The sequence below is a fragment of the Schistocerca serialis genome, chromosome 4, assembly GCF_023864345.2.
Source record: "Schistocerca serialis cubense isolate TAMUIC-IGC-003099 chromosome 4, iqSchSeri2.2, whole genome shotgun sequence".
Taxonomy (NCBI): Eukaryota; Metazoa; Arthropoda; class Insecta; order Orthoptera; family Acrididae; genus Schistocerca; species Schistocerca serialis.
The window spans coordinates 396,561,988-396,576,898 of NC_064641.1; the positions used below are offsets into that span (position 1 = coordinate 396,561,988).

The following is a 14,911-nucleotide window of genomic DNA, read 5'->3' on the forward strand; positions in this document are numbered from 1 at the left end:
TGGTCGCCTCAGTTGTCATCTCTGTGTTGCCACTGATGTTGCCACTGACCTCATTCCAATGTCTCTTTGCTGTCGCTGTTCTACACAGTGTAGTACCACAGTCTCTACATACCATAGGTGCAGAGAAAGTGCTCCATATCGTGCACGGGAGATTTTATGCGATGTTGTAAAATTAATGTTGTAAGAGGCAGATGGGGGCAGTAATAAATTAAAATGTACCTGATGCTGAAGTTTGACTACATGAACAGTGAAAATGTAGTAAATGATGAACTTTTTGTGTTTTAGCATTTTTTGATGGTGTTGTTGTTGGAGGGGGGCGGGGGGGGGGGGGTAGTATGTGTCAGTGAGAATAAGTTTCCTGAACGTTTGAAATTGTGCAAACTTTGGTGGAAATTTTTAAGTGCTCTCATTCTGAAATGCTGTGTGAGTGAAGGCAAAGTATTTGTGCGTAGTCAGTTACGCTGCCTTAACACACACAGTTTGTAACACTTTTCTTATTATATTAAACTGTTAAGGTTAGATCATACCCTCAGTGAGTAGATTATGATAGCATTCTAAATTGGGTCGATAATTACGTGTTCCAGGATAGCGCATTTTGAATACAAGTGAAAGAGTTCTTCTTCCTCATTCCCCCTGTAGGGTAATTCATTTGTGAATAAAGTAAGTTACATGGAAAGCTGTGCTCTTAATACAGCTATTCATAGTTTTAGAACCTCATTTACTTTAATGTGTCTGAACAGGCCTCAGAAGGCCCAACGGTATTGAGCGACTGTCGTGTCATCCTCACCCAAAAAGCGTCACTGGATGTGGGTTGGGAGGGGCATTTGGCCTACACACTGTTTTCCCAGCTGTTGTCAGCTTTCATAACTGGAACCGCTACTCCATAATCAAGTAGCCCCTCAATTGCCCTCACAAAGGTTGAGTGCACCCCACTTGCCAACAGCGCTCGGCAGACCACATGGTCACCCATTCAATTGCTATCCAAGCCTACCTTTACTCTAGTAGATACTTTAATTCTATAGGTGTGCTATTTTGAAATTATTATTATTCTTAATTATTATTTTCAGTGGTCTAGTGAACTGGAAGCAATATTAGAAGTTGCCCAAGGAGACAGTGAGCAGTGGGTATCAATGTTGGCAGAAATAATGAAAACGTTTCCTGCTACTGGTTCACTGAACACTGAGATTGGAGAAAATGAAGAAAACAAAAGAATTTTTACGGATTTAGTCAACGATCTCAGAAAACTAGGTAAGACTGTTTTCTAACAGTATAATTAAAATTTGGCCATGAATGTGGTTTCATTTATTTGTATTGGCTTGATCGAACCTATGCTACTGGTGGGACTGTGTCATTTATGTGAAAAGAAATGAATAATGCCACGACTGTCTTGCACCTTGTGCATGCATACAATTAATTTTCTTTTGATGGGATTGTAACATTGTCAGCATAAACCACATCGCTGTTCATCTTGGTTCTCTGTGGGACTATATAAAATGCAAATAAGTCCACTCTCAATCGTGCCTCCTTGAACTTGTAACATCTGTACTACGTGTGTGTGGCAAAACATGACCCTAATTCTGTTATTCTAAGCTGCAGAAAAATATTTTGTATTTCTTTGATAGTCATCCTTTTGTTCAATTTAATAGTTTCAATAATTTTACCTTTCGTGATGCGTGCACATGATTTCATTCCTTACGCATTACATTTTGGCTGATGGCGTGTCAACTGGTTGAAGAGTCCCCAATCAGCCATCACAGATTATGTTCAGATTTTGTGTACAGGTTTGCTAAATGAACAAAGGAAGATATACAAAAATTTCTAGCTCCCAATGTTAATACTTTAGTAAAAGCCTCATAAATGGATGAATGATCACAAAATGTTGCTGTGACATTTCAGAAAATTTACCCACAGTTGAAGTAGTGCATTTCAATGAATAATTGAGGTAAAGCTGAGGAACTTAGCAGGCTGTTTGAACCACTGGAATTGTGCAAATTTGTCATTTGATTTGACACTCTTGCTCAGAGCAGTATTTAAATATTGTCGGTAAATTTTGTTGCAAGTTAAAGTAGCATGAGCTCTTAACATAATTAGTTTATGAAGCTCTCCTTCTTTGACCTTGTTCTCAAGTAGCTTGTTTATAAAACTTGCAAGTTTTATCATTTTTGGGTTTATAGTCCTGTAGATACGTAGGACTGAAGTTGGCCTACAATCAGTTTGCTGCAAAAATAATCCTTGTATCTGAAGATACACATGATCCATACTTGTTACAATCACCTGTTTGAAAAACATTATTTTCCCTACAAGATATAACATTACCATGATTACTTAACTTCACTGATGGTCTGCAATTTTCCAATAATGCTCCCCATTAGGCCAATATTTGGACCACCTTCTTGTAAGTTAACATAATGTGATTGATGGCAATAGTAAATGCTTGCACTGCTTCAGTATTCCTTGAATGAAAGGATAATTTTGCAATTTTTCTACTTTTTACACTCTAGAAAACTTTAATTATACAGTTGATGTTTTATATTGTTTTTGGTAAATCTGATGGGTTCAGCAATGAAGATGATGACATGGGAAAGTGCTCTTTTGTTAATATGCATTGACCAGCCAGAACATTATGACCACCAACATACTACCGATATAGACTTGTCTAAGCAATACCAGCATCACCTGACGAGTAATGACGGCTAGTCAGACACACACATGGTGTTTGCAGCATCATTGACTGTGCTGTCCGTGTGTAGAATGGGAAAGGCATGTGATCTATCTCAGTTTGATCAAGGGCAGATTGTTATGGCCCAGAGGCTCTGCATGAGCCTTTCGGAAACCCCATGGCTTTTTAGCATGTTCCAGGATTGCTGTGGTGAGTGTGTTCAACACATGACAAAATGAAGGCGAAACTACGTCTAGACGTCGTGGGGTTGGGTGGCACCCCTTATTACAGGTGTCGGATGTCATAGGCTGGGCAGACTGGTAAAATAAGACAGGTGGTGAACTGTGGCAGAACTAACATCAGACTTTAATGCTGGACACAATACAAATGTGTCTCAATTGGCCTCCACAGCTGATGACCCATGCATGTGTGTGCCAATGTTAACACAACAACATTGACAACTACACCTGAAATGGGCCCATGACCATTTTCATTGGATATTGGTACAGTGGCAGAGCGTTGCATGGTCTGATGAATCCCGATACCTTCTAAATCCCTCCAGCAACCTACCAAGCCCTCTTTGCTTCTGTGCAATGACACATTGTCGCTGTTATCCATGCCGAAGGTAGACGTACCAGCTGTTAGGTAGGTGTTCATAATGTTCTGACTGATTAGTGTAGATGCTGCAAGCAACAACAGTTGCTGAATTTCTGTAGCGTATAGTTGAAATGTGGTGCTACAGAAGAATGCTAAAATTAGATGGGTAGATCACATCATCTTCCAGGGAAACAGCTCCTTGACACATGTAGTATGGGACGGAGACAAGCTGGTGGCAGCTCCATTATGCTCAGGGGAAAATTGATGGGTCCAATGGAGCTCATGTAAGGCACCATGTCAGGCAAGGAATATCGTACACTTGTTGCAGGCCATGTACATCCATTCGTGATGATAGTGTTTCCTGGTGGCAGTGGCAGTGGCAGATAATGCTCCTTGTCACAATTCCAGGAGTGTGATGGAGTGGCTCGAGGAACACATTAGTGAGTTCCAGTTGATTTGCTGTCTCCTCAACTTGCCAGATCTGAGCACGATCAATCATATATTGGGTGTGACTGAACGTGGCATCAGAGCTCATTGCCCCCTACCCAGAATGGATAGGAATTAGGTGAATTGTGTGTGCAGAGGTGCCAGTTCCCTCCAGCAACCTACCAAGCCCTCTCTGCTTCTGTGCAATGACACATTGTCGCTGTTATCCATGCCGAAGGTAGACGTACCAGCTGTTAGGTAGGTGTTCATAATGTTCTGACTGATTAGTGTAGATGCTGCAAGCAACAACAGTTGCTGAATTTCTGTAGCGTATAGTTGAAATGTGGTGCTACAGAAGAATGCTAAAATTAGATGGGTAGATCACATAACTAATGAGGAGGTATTGAACAGAATTGGAGGGAAGAGAAATTTGTGGCACAACTTGACTAGAAGAAGGGATCGGTTGGTGGGTCATATTCTGAGGCATCAAGGGATCACCAATTTGGCATTGGAGGGTAGCGTGGAGGGTAAAAATCGTAGAGGGAGACCAAGGGATGAATACACTAAGTAGATTCAGAAGGATGTAGGCTGCAGTAGGTACTGGGAGATGAAGCAGCTTGCACAGGATAGAGTAGCATGGAAAGCTGCATCAAACCAGTCTCTGGACTGAAGGCCACAACAACAACAACAACAACAACAAAAACAACAACAACATAGTTTAATTGGCACAAGTTCATCCATGACAGTTGCAGTGAGCTGGACGAGGCAGCTTTGCAGGCTTGCCCCCAACCAATAACGTAATTTTGTAAATATTTGTACAGCAAAGCCTCAGTGTTGTCACAGATTCATAGACGGCTACTGTTTTCATCTGTGGTTATTAGCATTTCGCAGTTGAAAGCTGACAACTGCGCAATGAGCTCTCAGGGATCTAGTTATACCGTCTTGACAATTGTTTCCAGAGTTTCATGAAATGGTCTCAATTATTTTTGATCCTTCTTTGCAGATAAATTAAAGCATGATCTTTGCAGAGATTCAGATTTGTCAGCAAAATAGCTCTATGAAGAAGACAAATTAACCAATCACTGAACCACAGGCCAGAAAGACTCATCAAGAGTTCCTTCTGTATATGGAAAAAGTCTCCCACCATTTTCAACATGTTGCTGGCATTGTAAGTCTCCAAATTACCGAAAAACAGTTTGGCAGATCATCTTCATTTACTGACTCCTTAAGTTTTTAAAGCAATATGAAAAGTCACCAGCAAAAATAAAATTTTATTTAAATCTTTCAAGTATGTATGATTTTCAAAAAAGTTGAAAAATTACCTCCATGTTTCATTGTTCATTCAAGGCACACTGAATTGGTGCAAGCATTTGCTACTGTCACCCAACATACCTTGTGGTATTAAATTGTGATACTTCGAAGTAGTGATTTGTATGGGAAACTTTATTGGAAAATCCTAGATCTTAAGTGAAAATGAGTAATTGTGGAAAATTTATATTTTGTAGGGAAAAGAATGCTCATTCAGATGGCAGTTAACACAAGTATTGACTAAGTTTTCCATTTGCGAGACAAAAGTTCTGAAGTCACTTATTTTTGCAGCAAATTGTTTGTTGGACAACTTTGTCTCCACACATTTCAAACTACAAATCCAGAAGTGATTAAACTTTCTGGTTTTATAAACAAATACTAGGCAACAAGTCACAAAAAAGTGCTTTGTAAACGGACTATGTGAGGAGGTCAGGTTACTTAAACTTGGGAGAAATTGACGTGTAACAAAATTTATTGACAACTTCAAGTGCTGTATCGACACACATAAAACAAAAGTAACAAGGCTTTTGTAGTCTCCATACAATTTCTCTAATAATTGAGGGTTTTGTAAAGTATCCTGTTGCATGAATGATAACATAACATTCAACTCTAAAGATTCGTAGTAAGACTACAGAAGCTGCTGAACATAATTTTTTATTTTAATTGTGTTTCCTTAAATAGAAAATAAAAGCTGTTGAGGCACAAAGGAATTAAAGACCTTAGTTGCCAGTGGGCATTTAGTTGCCAGTGAGCATTTATTTATATCAGTGGGGCAAGTTGAAAATTTGTGCCAGACCTGGACATACAATAAAAACTACATTGATGTGAAGAAATCTGTTCACTCGTTGGTCTAACTTTCTTGTATGACAGATTTGAATTGCTAATAACCCAATAATGCATAAACAGTGATTGAGCTCATAATACATAGATCATGTCTGTATGTGTTTGTCACACAGGATTTGGTTCACCTATGACATCGTTGTAACAATATAGGTGTGTGCATGTGATTGTGACGAATTAGCATTGTTGTTATGAATTACCTTTGTGTAAAGTTATAAATTATTGCAGCATGGAAATTTATTTAGGTAGGACATTGATATGGGTGTCACTGTGAAGAGCTTGTGGAGCACCACTAGGATGCAAAGTGAAACAATAAAAATATCCATCAGAGTATAAGTGAAAATCGATATTAAATGAAAAATTACAAAATAATGAAAGATGTTGTCTCATATGACTTGTGGGTTAAATTTTACTTACAGCAATGGCGGCGAAGTGTGCTAATGTTGACAATGCGCAATCGATCTGTATGAGGATGCTGAGTAGGTGGATCAATATTTTTTTAATTTAATCATCGGAAAAGGTAGGTGGATTAATGTTTGTTCATAATTGAGTTGCACATTCAGTATATTAAAAAAAATTGATCCACCTACTTTCTCCCATGATTTAATTAAAATACATTGATCCATTTACTTCCTCCCCAGATTTAATGAGAAAACATTGAGTCACTTAATGTGCTTGTGCAGATTAATTGCGCATTGCCAACATTGGCACACTACACCACCACAAGTAAAATTTTACTGACTTAAGGGAGGAACGCTCATGTTGAAAACAGTAAAAAAAAAAAAAAACCCAGAAAAGCCCATTGCCGAGCAAATGAAAGAGCATCGAAAGGGAAATGGGGGGAAAAAGCACGAACTGATTACATAGTGACAGTCCATACTTGTTATTTATCTACTCTGTAACCATTATACTACACTGTGTAATCGTTGTATTAAAGAGACATGATAATTTAATTACATGTTAGTATGAAACACTTATGATATTACAGGGTGTATACGACCTGGGAAATCTGGGAAAAACCCGGGAATTTTTTCATCCGGGAGAAAACCAGGAAAAACCCGGGAATTTTTCAGAATTCCGGGAATTTCTCATTGTTTTAGCTTCCAGTTAAATTTTTGTAATTTTGACTGCAGAATAGATTCTCTAGCAAAGAATGTTGTTATATCCTGCTACTAGAGAATGATGCTGCAACAATAAAATATAAACGAGAGGGAAAAAATAAAACTTTAGTGGCAAAGGAAATGTGCAATTTACAACAACAAAAAACCGTGCACGCACAAGCATTTGCAAATATCAAAATTATGTCAAAGGCCGTAGGGCACAGACTGTAATTCTTCGTAACAATAAACTGCTTGCTGTGAGCATAATGTCGCAACAGTTCACATTAGGTTCGTTTGACCAATTGCCAGCGGTCTGTTGCGCATGCGCATTTGACTCTCATATTAAGCAGTACCTTCTCCCGCTACTTGAAGTTTGGCTGTTGGCTGTATTGGTAGTAGCAGCAAGCAGCCAAATGCAAACGAGAAAATTTTTTCTGCGCGCCCTAGCTGCCAGATTCACGCTTGCACAGAGTTGTCTGAGTTGTAGTGGGGAGGGGGTTAACCTCCACGTTAGCCGTGTTAACGTTAAGTGATTTCGCTGCTTCTCTTCGTGTACAGCTCCCATGTCAAATGAAAACAAAACGGATTTCTGTGGCCGGGAGCTATCAAGCGAATTAAAATACATTCACATAATTACGGAGGGCAAAAATATATTATTAATTTCAGTTTTTGATTTTATTTTGTTTTCAAATTAGTAGCAGTCAAGCATTTGCAGAACAGTGAAGTTATTTTTGCAAGTTTGCTAAAGAAATTTGGCTTTATTAATCTTTCCGCCGAGGCAATCATTTTATTTGAAACAAAGTTTTTCATTCTACAGTATTCGCTTGTTCCAACTTTTCGCTGAATTTCAAGTGCACGTTATCATCTTCTGCCATACATGGCATTATGCCATAATAAAGAACCAAAAATGAGATCGTAGAGTACTGGTACTCCAAGAAAATTTACATCCCAAAAACCACACTGAAAAGCTTAATATCAGATGGGACATACTTCATTGTGAATCTGGAAAAAGCCAATTCGCACTTCAAGCCGAATTATGCATTTTAGTATGGTTTATGAAATTCCGATGCTCTTTGGAGTACCCTCTGATGCCCTGTTTCTTTTATGGTGTAATGTAAGCTCTTTTAGTGCTTTATACACACAAACATATGGGCTTCCTACACCACTGCAGTTGCACACGCACAATAATGCCTGTTTTCTGGCGCTCTCTGGAAACTGGTAAATCGAACCTATTTCTAACAGTCTCCGGATAGTATTACGAACGGTAGCTAGAAAAGCGTTACTTTCAAAGTAAATTTCTTTTGACGCAAGATGAATTGTGTTACGTGTGAGAAAGTGGGATGGATATCTAACTCGCAGAGCGTTCAAAACTGAACAGTTTGAGGACCAGCCATTTACAAAAATTTGGAACCGAGACATTTATGTCGTAATTTTAAATTTTTCTGGCACATTTGTGTGATGTGTCTTAAAGTATAACACACGCAAAAAAGATCAATATTACATGTGAAAGCTTAGGTTCTGTTGTAGCGTGTTAATCTTAGAGACTAACATTATATGTGAAAGCTTAGCTTTTCTTGTAGATATACGGTACTGTGTACATTAATGTAAACCGTTAACTTTTCCTCTTGCGTGTTCGCGCTATTTAACCAGTGATCTTGCTATTGGCTGACCTTAACACGTGTCATATGCTCTGAATAGCTGCTGTCATCGGCTGACGAGATCTCGTGGCTTGAGATATGACTCGATTACAAAAGAACATCGCAACCTCGGTGTAACCGCTCCAGAAACTAATGCCCTGTGTTTGGTGCAATTTGCATTTGTACTTTCGTAATACGACAATATGCAACGTATATTTTGCTGCAAATCAAAGGTCTTTCCAAAACTTCTCTTTTTTAAAAAAAAAAAAAAAGGTCTCTCCAAAACTTCTTTGCCCCGTCTTTCCTTCTTTTTCCGGGAAGTTCTATACGATTGTATAAAACGTTAACCTTTCAAAGGATTGATAAGTTTTACAGTTCCGAGGGAAAACCTACTGTCACTTAGAACAGAAAAAGTGTATTTTCGCCTGGGAAAAAGCATATTTTTTAAACGGGATACCCGGGAGAAATCTGGGAATATTTTTTTTTCCTTGTCCCCGTATACACCCTGTATTATCCCAACATTTTCTTGAAAAATCAGTGGTGCAAACCTGATTGCGCATATAGGATTTTTTTATTGGATCTAAATGGTTCCTTTCCAATTTCTTGAGGTTATTGTTTGAGTTGACTTAAATATCCACATATGCCTTTGTATTAGTGACACATTTCCTGATCAGCATAGTATGTGTGCAGTTGAAAAGTATAATGTTGAGCACATGGGACATTGCTGCCTGAAATTCATCCATTGTTTTTGATTTTATTCTGATACCTCTTTCTCTGTTAATTCTATCGAAAAGTTGTAGGGCGTCATATCTAGGGATTGGCATGGTACATCTTTGGATCAAGCAATCCAGAAACTGATTGTACAACCTCCCTCAAACTAAAGTTGTGAAGTGTTAAGTAGCAGCACCATGTCAATGAAAAATGAGTCCCACTGAGCAACTACTGTTTACACACAGTCTTACAATATTTCAAGATATGTACTTTCTTTTAGTTAAGTTTGTTGCAGAAGAAAACTACCAACAATGGGAGATGACATAGTACCACAAGTCATTGTTATCTTGTAACTGATGTGTTTCTTTTCAATTGAAATTTCAAGAGTTTCACTCTTGACTAATGTCAATGGTGTTACAGCTTTCTGACTTTGTCTTCTCTGCAGTGTGAAAAATTCTTTTTGGTTAGCAATGTTTGTTTTCAAACTCACTGAGCTGTAAAAGATCCTCATTTTACAACCAAATAATGTCAAACACACTCTGCCACTAATAAAGCTATTTCAAAAATGTTTGTCATTTCCGTCCTGCACTGTGCACAGTTTTCTGTATGTAATTATATTCCATTGTTCAAAAGAGAAATATTTCATCATCATGTTCTGAAACAATAAAAATGTAAAGTTGATTTAATTTTCTGTGTTGAGTTTCATGTTGTCTACGTTACTGTTTTTCCCCAGCTGAAGTTATCTTCAACTTGCTACCAGCCCTCTTTGTCACTTCTGATTTATTGGTATTCTCTTCCCATGTATTCTAACATTTTATCATTTATTTCCATGTTTTTGTTTTTGTTGTATCTTCCTTGGCAAGAGTTGTGTTGGGCTATGAAACCTAACTGAAATTTCCTTAACCCTATTTCTTTACTCTCGCCGAGTGAAAGATTCTCTGGCTATGAAAGCTAGCCTCTTTGCCATATTTTGTTTGTTACTACGTCCTCTCCTGCTTGGTTAGTCTGAGATTTATCTACCTTTTTATATTGAAAGGAAAATGACAGAGTGGCTTCACCTTGAGGTGAAATTCTAGTACTATTGACACCCGCATTTGAAAGTGAAAACACTAACATTACCTTTCAGAACTATTATATCCTTCCTATGGGAAGAAATGGGATCCTCTTCATTCCCTCTCATCCTCACAACAGGTGGGTCTCTCACATTGAGAGATCTGAGTGACTTGCGTCTTCTCTCTAGTGTATTCCTCTTTCCTCCCAGAGGAAGAAACTAGTAGTTCCAAATGCCAGGACTAGTGTTTCCACTTTAAAGGTGTCTGTCAGCAGGATTGGAAATGTGACTTTTGAAGGTAAGTAGTGACCAGCAGTTTGTCTACCTAAAAAGGAGCAGTCCCAAGCAGTGGGATCGACTTTTCCAAACAATATAAATGGTGCTGTACATCCAGCAACAATTCACCCTGGTGGGGCATTGTTTGTGAGTAATCGATGGAGGAGGTATTGTATAGGATTGGGGAGAAGCGAAGTTTGTGGCACAACTTAACTGGAAGAAGGGATCGGTTGGTAGGACATGTTCTGAGGCATCAAGGGATCACCAATTTAGTATTGGGGGGCAGCGTGGAGGGTAAAAATCGTAGAGGGAGACCAAGAGATGAATACGCTAAACAGATTCAGAAGGGTGTAGGTTGCAGTAGGTACTGGGAGATAAAGAAGCTTGTACAGGATAGAGTAGCATGGAGAGCTGCATCAAACCAGTCTCAGGACTGAAGACCACAACAACAACAACAACAACAACAATCGCTGGGTGCGGGGGAGGGGTGGGGGAATGTGCTTGATGCATTACAGCTTTAAATAAGTTATATTTTATGAAGTACTTGTGTAGTGTAATGGTTATATTGATTGATTTTAACAGGGAGGCTAAAACAGCTTAGGTCCACCTGCCACTGCCCGCACCGAAACTAGGTTTATTGTGCGGTATTGCTCCCTCTATATCTAGTAAAGCCAACCAGTGCCCTTAAATAGTGTAAGGAGTCGCTCTACCTGTTTTTTGTCAGACACAATTTCTTCAGGTCTAGTTGTTCCGAAGATTCTGTATCTTTTACTCTCCAATTCCACACATTTGAAGATTAGGTGTGACGCAGTTTCTTCACCCTCATCGCAGATCCTGCATTTAGGGTCCTCTTCTGCTATACTCATTGTATGTAGGTGTTTTTTGAAATTCCCATTGCCAGTCATCAGTCCAGCCATGAGTTTGGTCTCTTTCCTGTTCAATCCCAGGATTACAGAGCTTCTTTTAAAGCATGGCTTGGGCATCATTACCTTACTACGTTTTTGTTTATGGACCTTGGTCCAATATCCTACATGTTGTTTCCTGAGACAGTTCCGTAGTTCTAATTTGATCATAGCCTTGGTGATTGTCAGGACCGGTTCTGGTCCAATAAATGAAGTTGTTGCCCCTATCCTAGCCAATCTGTTGGCTTGTTCATTGTCACAGATCCCTGAGTGGCCAGGGACCCACACTAGGTTTACCCTATTGCTGCTTCCACCTAGCTCCACCAGAGCCCTGTGACAATCTGCAACAATCTTAGACCTTGTTACAGGAGCTGCCAATGATCAATGATTTCAGGGCTGCCTGGCTGTCTGAATAGATGTAGATGCCACGGTCATTGTAGCATCCACGCATATTCTCCTCCACACATGCCCTGATTGCAGTAATTTCAGCTTGGAATACAGAGGCCAGTTTCCCTAGAGAGATGATGCTCTCCAGTCTTGGCTGAACCCCGTACAACCGTGCCCCAATGCATTGGTCTGTTTTCAACCAAACTATGCCCCCGTATGGAGTTGAACTGTTTTCTCCCACTGCTCCCTACTTCCAATTATTATGTTGTAAGGCTTGTCGAAGCAGTTGGGAATTGTTATATAGTCGGCAAGCATTTCCCCAGCCATTCCTGTATTTACCTCACTCACTATGTTAGTGTGTGATTCTGCATATCCGAATGAGACCCAGTTTTTGCCAGTTTTAAGTCTGTTGCCATTTTTAAGTCTGTGTGCCCCAGCTGCTGCCTCCATCTTGACTCAAAGGTGAATTGGAGGCATATCCAGCATGGCTTCCATTCCAGTGGTTAGTGTGCTGCTAATTCCACCCATTATGGCTAAGCAGGTCAATCTCTGCACCTTAGCAAGCTCCTTAGCTGGAATCCGCTGTTCTACCTTCTTCCAACACACTAAGATATCCAGTGCATACCCCTGGGGCTTAGGCCCCAGTGTTTGCCACAAGCCCTCTCTAGTACTCACTAGAGTACTTTTTGCGTTGGAGCAGATGCTCTTAATGTGAAGGGTCCAAGTTAGCTTCTCATCCAAGGTTACTCCTAGATATATTTCACTATACTGTTCACAGGTAGAGTTTCATTGAAGAGCTTTAGATTCCAACTTGACTGTTGAATGTGTCTCTTCGTAAATGGCACCACAACAGTCTTCTTACGATTAGCTCTCCGATCCTGTTTAATGCACCATTTTCGCACAATGTCCAATCCTCCTTGTGCCATATTCGTAACTGTGTCGGTGAATTTGCCACGTATTATTATGACAAGGACATTTGCGTTTCCTTGGCAGAAGCATTGTATAGAACTTAGTTCCTCAGTGAGTTCGTTCACCACTAGATTCCACAATAGAGGAGACAAAACTCCTCCTTGTGGGCAGCCTCTAGCGGTTTAATTACCATCTTTTCATTCATCATGGTAGCCTCTACCTTCCTTCCACTAAGCATGGCCCTGGTCCACCTACATATAGTGGTCCCCAGGTCATGCACCTCTGCTGCCCTTACCATGGAATCGAAGGTCGTGTTACCGAAGGCCCCCTCGATATCCAGGAAGATGCAGAGGGCTATTTCTTGGAAGTGAAATGCTTTTTCCACCTTCCCAACCAGTTGGTGGAGAGCTGTCTCACATGATTTACCTGGTTGGTATGAGTGTTGGTTTGAGAGTAGAGGGACCCTACTTAGCCTCCTCTCCCCAACATATACATTAACCAGTTTTTCCAATGTTTTCAGAGTGAAGGACAACAGACTGATTGGTCTCATATCCTTGGTTGTGGTATGATCAATTCTCCCTGGCTTTGGAATGAAGGCAACCTTCACTACCCTCCAAGCATTGGGAATGATTCCTACTGCTAGGCTAACCTTGAATAGCCTGCATAGGACTCATATGTGCTTTCCTCCTGCCTGTTGCAGGAGAGCTGGAAAAACTCCATCTGGACCAGGTGACTTGAACGGTTGAAATGTTCCCACCACCCACTGGATTTTGTTGAAGTTCACACACTCCTTGGCCGATTCCCAGTCCTCTCTTTGAATGCCTGAGAACTGTTCTCTCTGTGGGGTCACATACTGGTCTGTGTTGTCCGGCAGAGCATATTGAGGAAAGTGAGTTTTGAGGAGCAATTCCAGCATCTGATGTGCTATCTTTGTGTATTCCCCCATCCTCTTTCCTCAACGTACATCCTTGATTGGTTGGTACTCTAGTGAGAATCTTGTGATGTCTGGCTTGTGCAGCAGTGCCCTCCACTTCCTCACAGAATGCCTTCCAGGATGCCTCTTTTGCTTGTCTTGGTTGCAAGATTGTAATTGACAAGGGCCTCACGATATTTAGCCCATTATCCTGTATGTCTCACAATATTAAACAGTCTCCGTATCTGTTTTCTTTGCAGTTCCAGTTTGTTATTCCACCAAGGAACACTTTTATTTGTGCACTTCCTGGTGATTGTGCAGTTGTCCTGATATGAGGTCACTATGGCAGAGGTAACGGCCTCTGCGACTTCCTCAAATTCTGTTGGATTCCTTATCGAGGTTTTAATTTCTGATAAGCCTAAGTCAAGGTCCCTCATATAAGTCTCCCAGTTTGTTTTCCTGGGATTCCTATAGGTCATGATTCCCATTTCAACCTTGAATTTGATGTACGTGTAGTCAAATGAGGATGGCACTAACACCACATGCCATTGTTTGACATAGCTGCCCATCATCATGGAACCAAATGTTATGTCAATTATTTCTTCCCTTCTGCTATTCCTGAATGTAGGTTCATTGCCCTATTCAGGACATCTGGAGTTGGTAGCTAAAAGAAATTCAATAAGGTACTCACCTTTACAGTTGGTGACCTTGCTGCCCCACAGTAGGTTGTGGCATTGGCGTCACATCCCACCGGCAGTTGATCACCTTGCCGATGGCAAGTCCCTACCAGTCTCCTCACCTCCAAAGGAGGAAGAGAGCTGTCTTCGTAAGGAAGGTATGCTGAGGCCAAAATAATTTCCCCCGTGGTACCTTTCTCACATTGCTGCACTTTAATGGTAATTAAATCCCTAGAGCAGAAATCCATCATTGGCATGAAAGAAATGCCATTTCTTACATAGATGCATGTTCTGGAGTTTCTTAGATTCCTAGCATAGATCAGTTTACCCCCAGTGCCACCGAGGCCCGATACACCTCCTTTGTATAAATAGGTTTCTTGTATCAGGGCCACATCCACTTCCTGTCTCCCCAGGCAGTGACTCAGGGCAGCAGAGGCCCCTTTACAGTGCTGCAGATTAATCTACAGCACATCCAGGCTCTGTACTTGCTGCCATCTTCGAGGTCTTTGAGAACCCTG

General features: G+C 40.4%; 1 protein-coding gene across 4 annotated transcripts in view; it reads left to right on the plus strand.

Annotated features, from left to right (window-relative positions):
- The window catches only part of LOC126474928 (negative elongation factor A), a 152,462-nt gene that overhangs the window by 33,995 nt on the left and 103,556 nt on the right, over positions 1-14,911 (plus strand). For 3 of the 4 annotated variants that reach the window (XM_050102441.1, XM_050102442.1, XM_050102443.1), the window contains exon 2: positions 1,068-1,248. In XM_050102441.1, coding sequence (XP_049958398.1) covers positions 1,068-1,248 — 181 coding nt within the window. Of the gene's footprint in view, positions 1-1,067; positions 1,249-14,911 lie in introns of those variants that run through there. The other variant, XM_050102444.1, reaches the window with a different exon arrangement.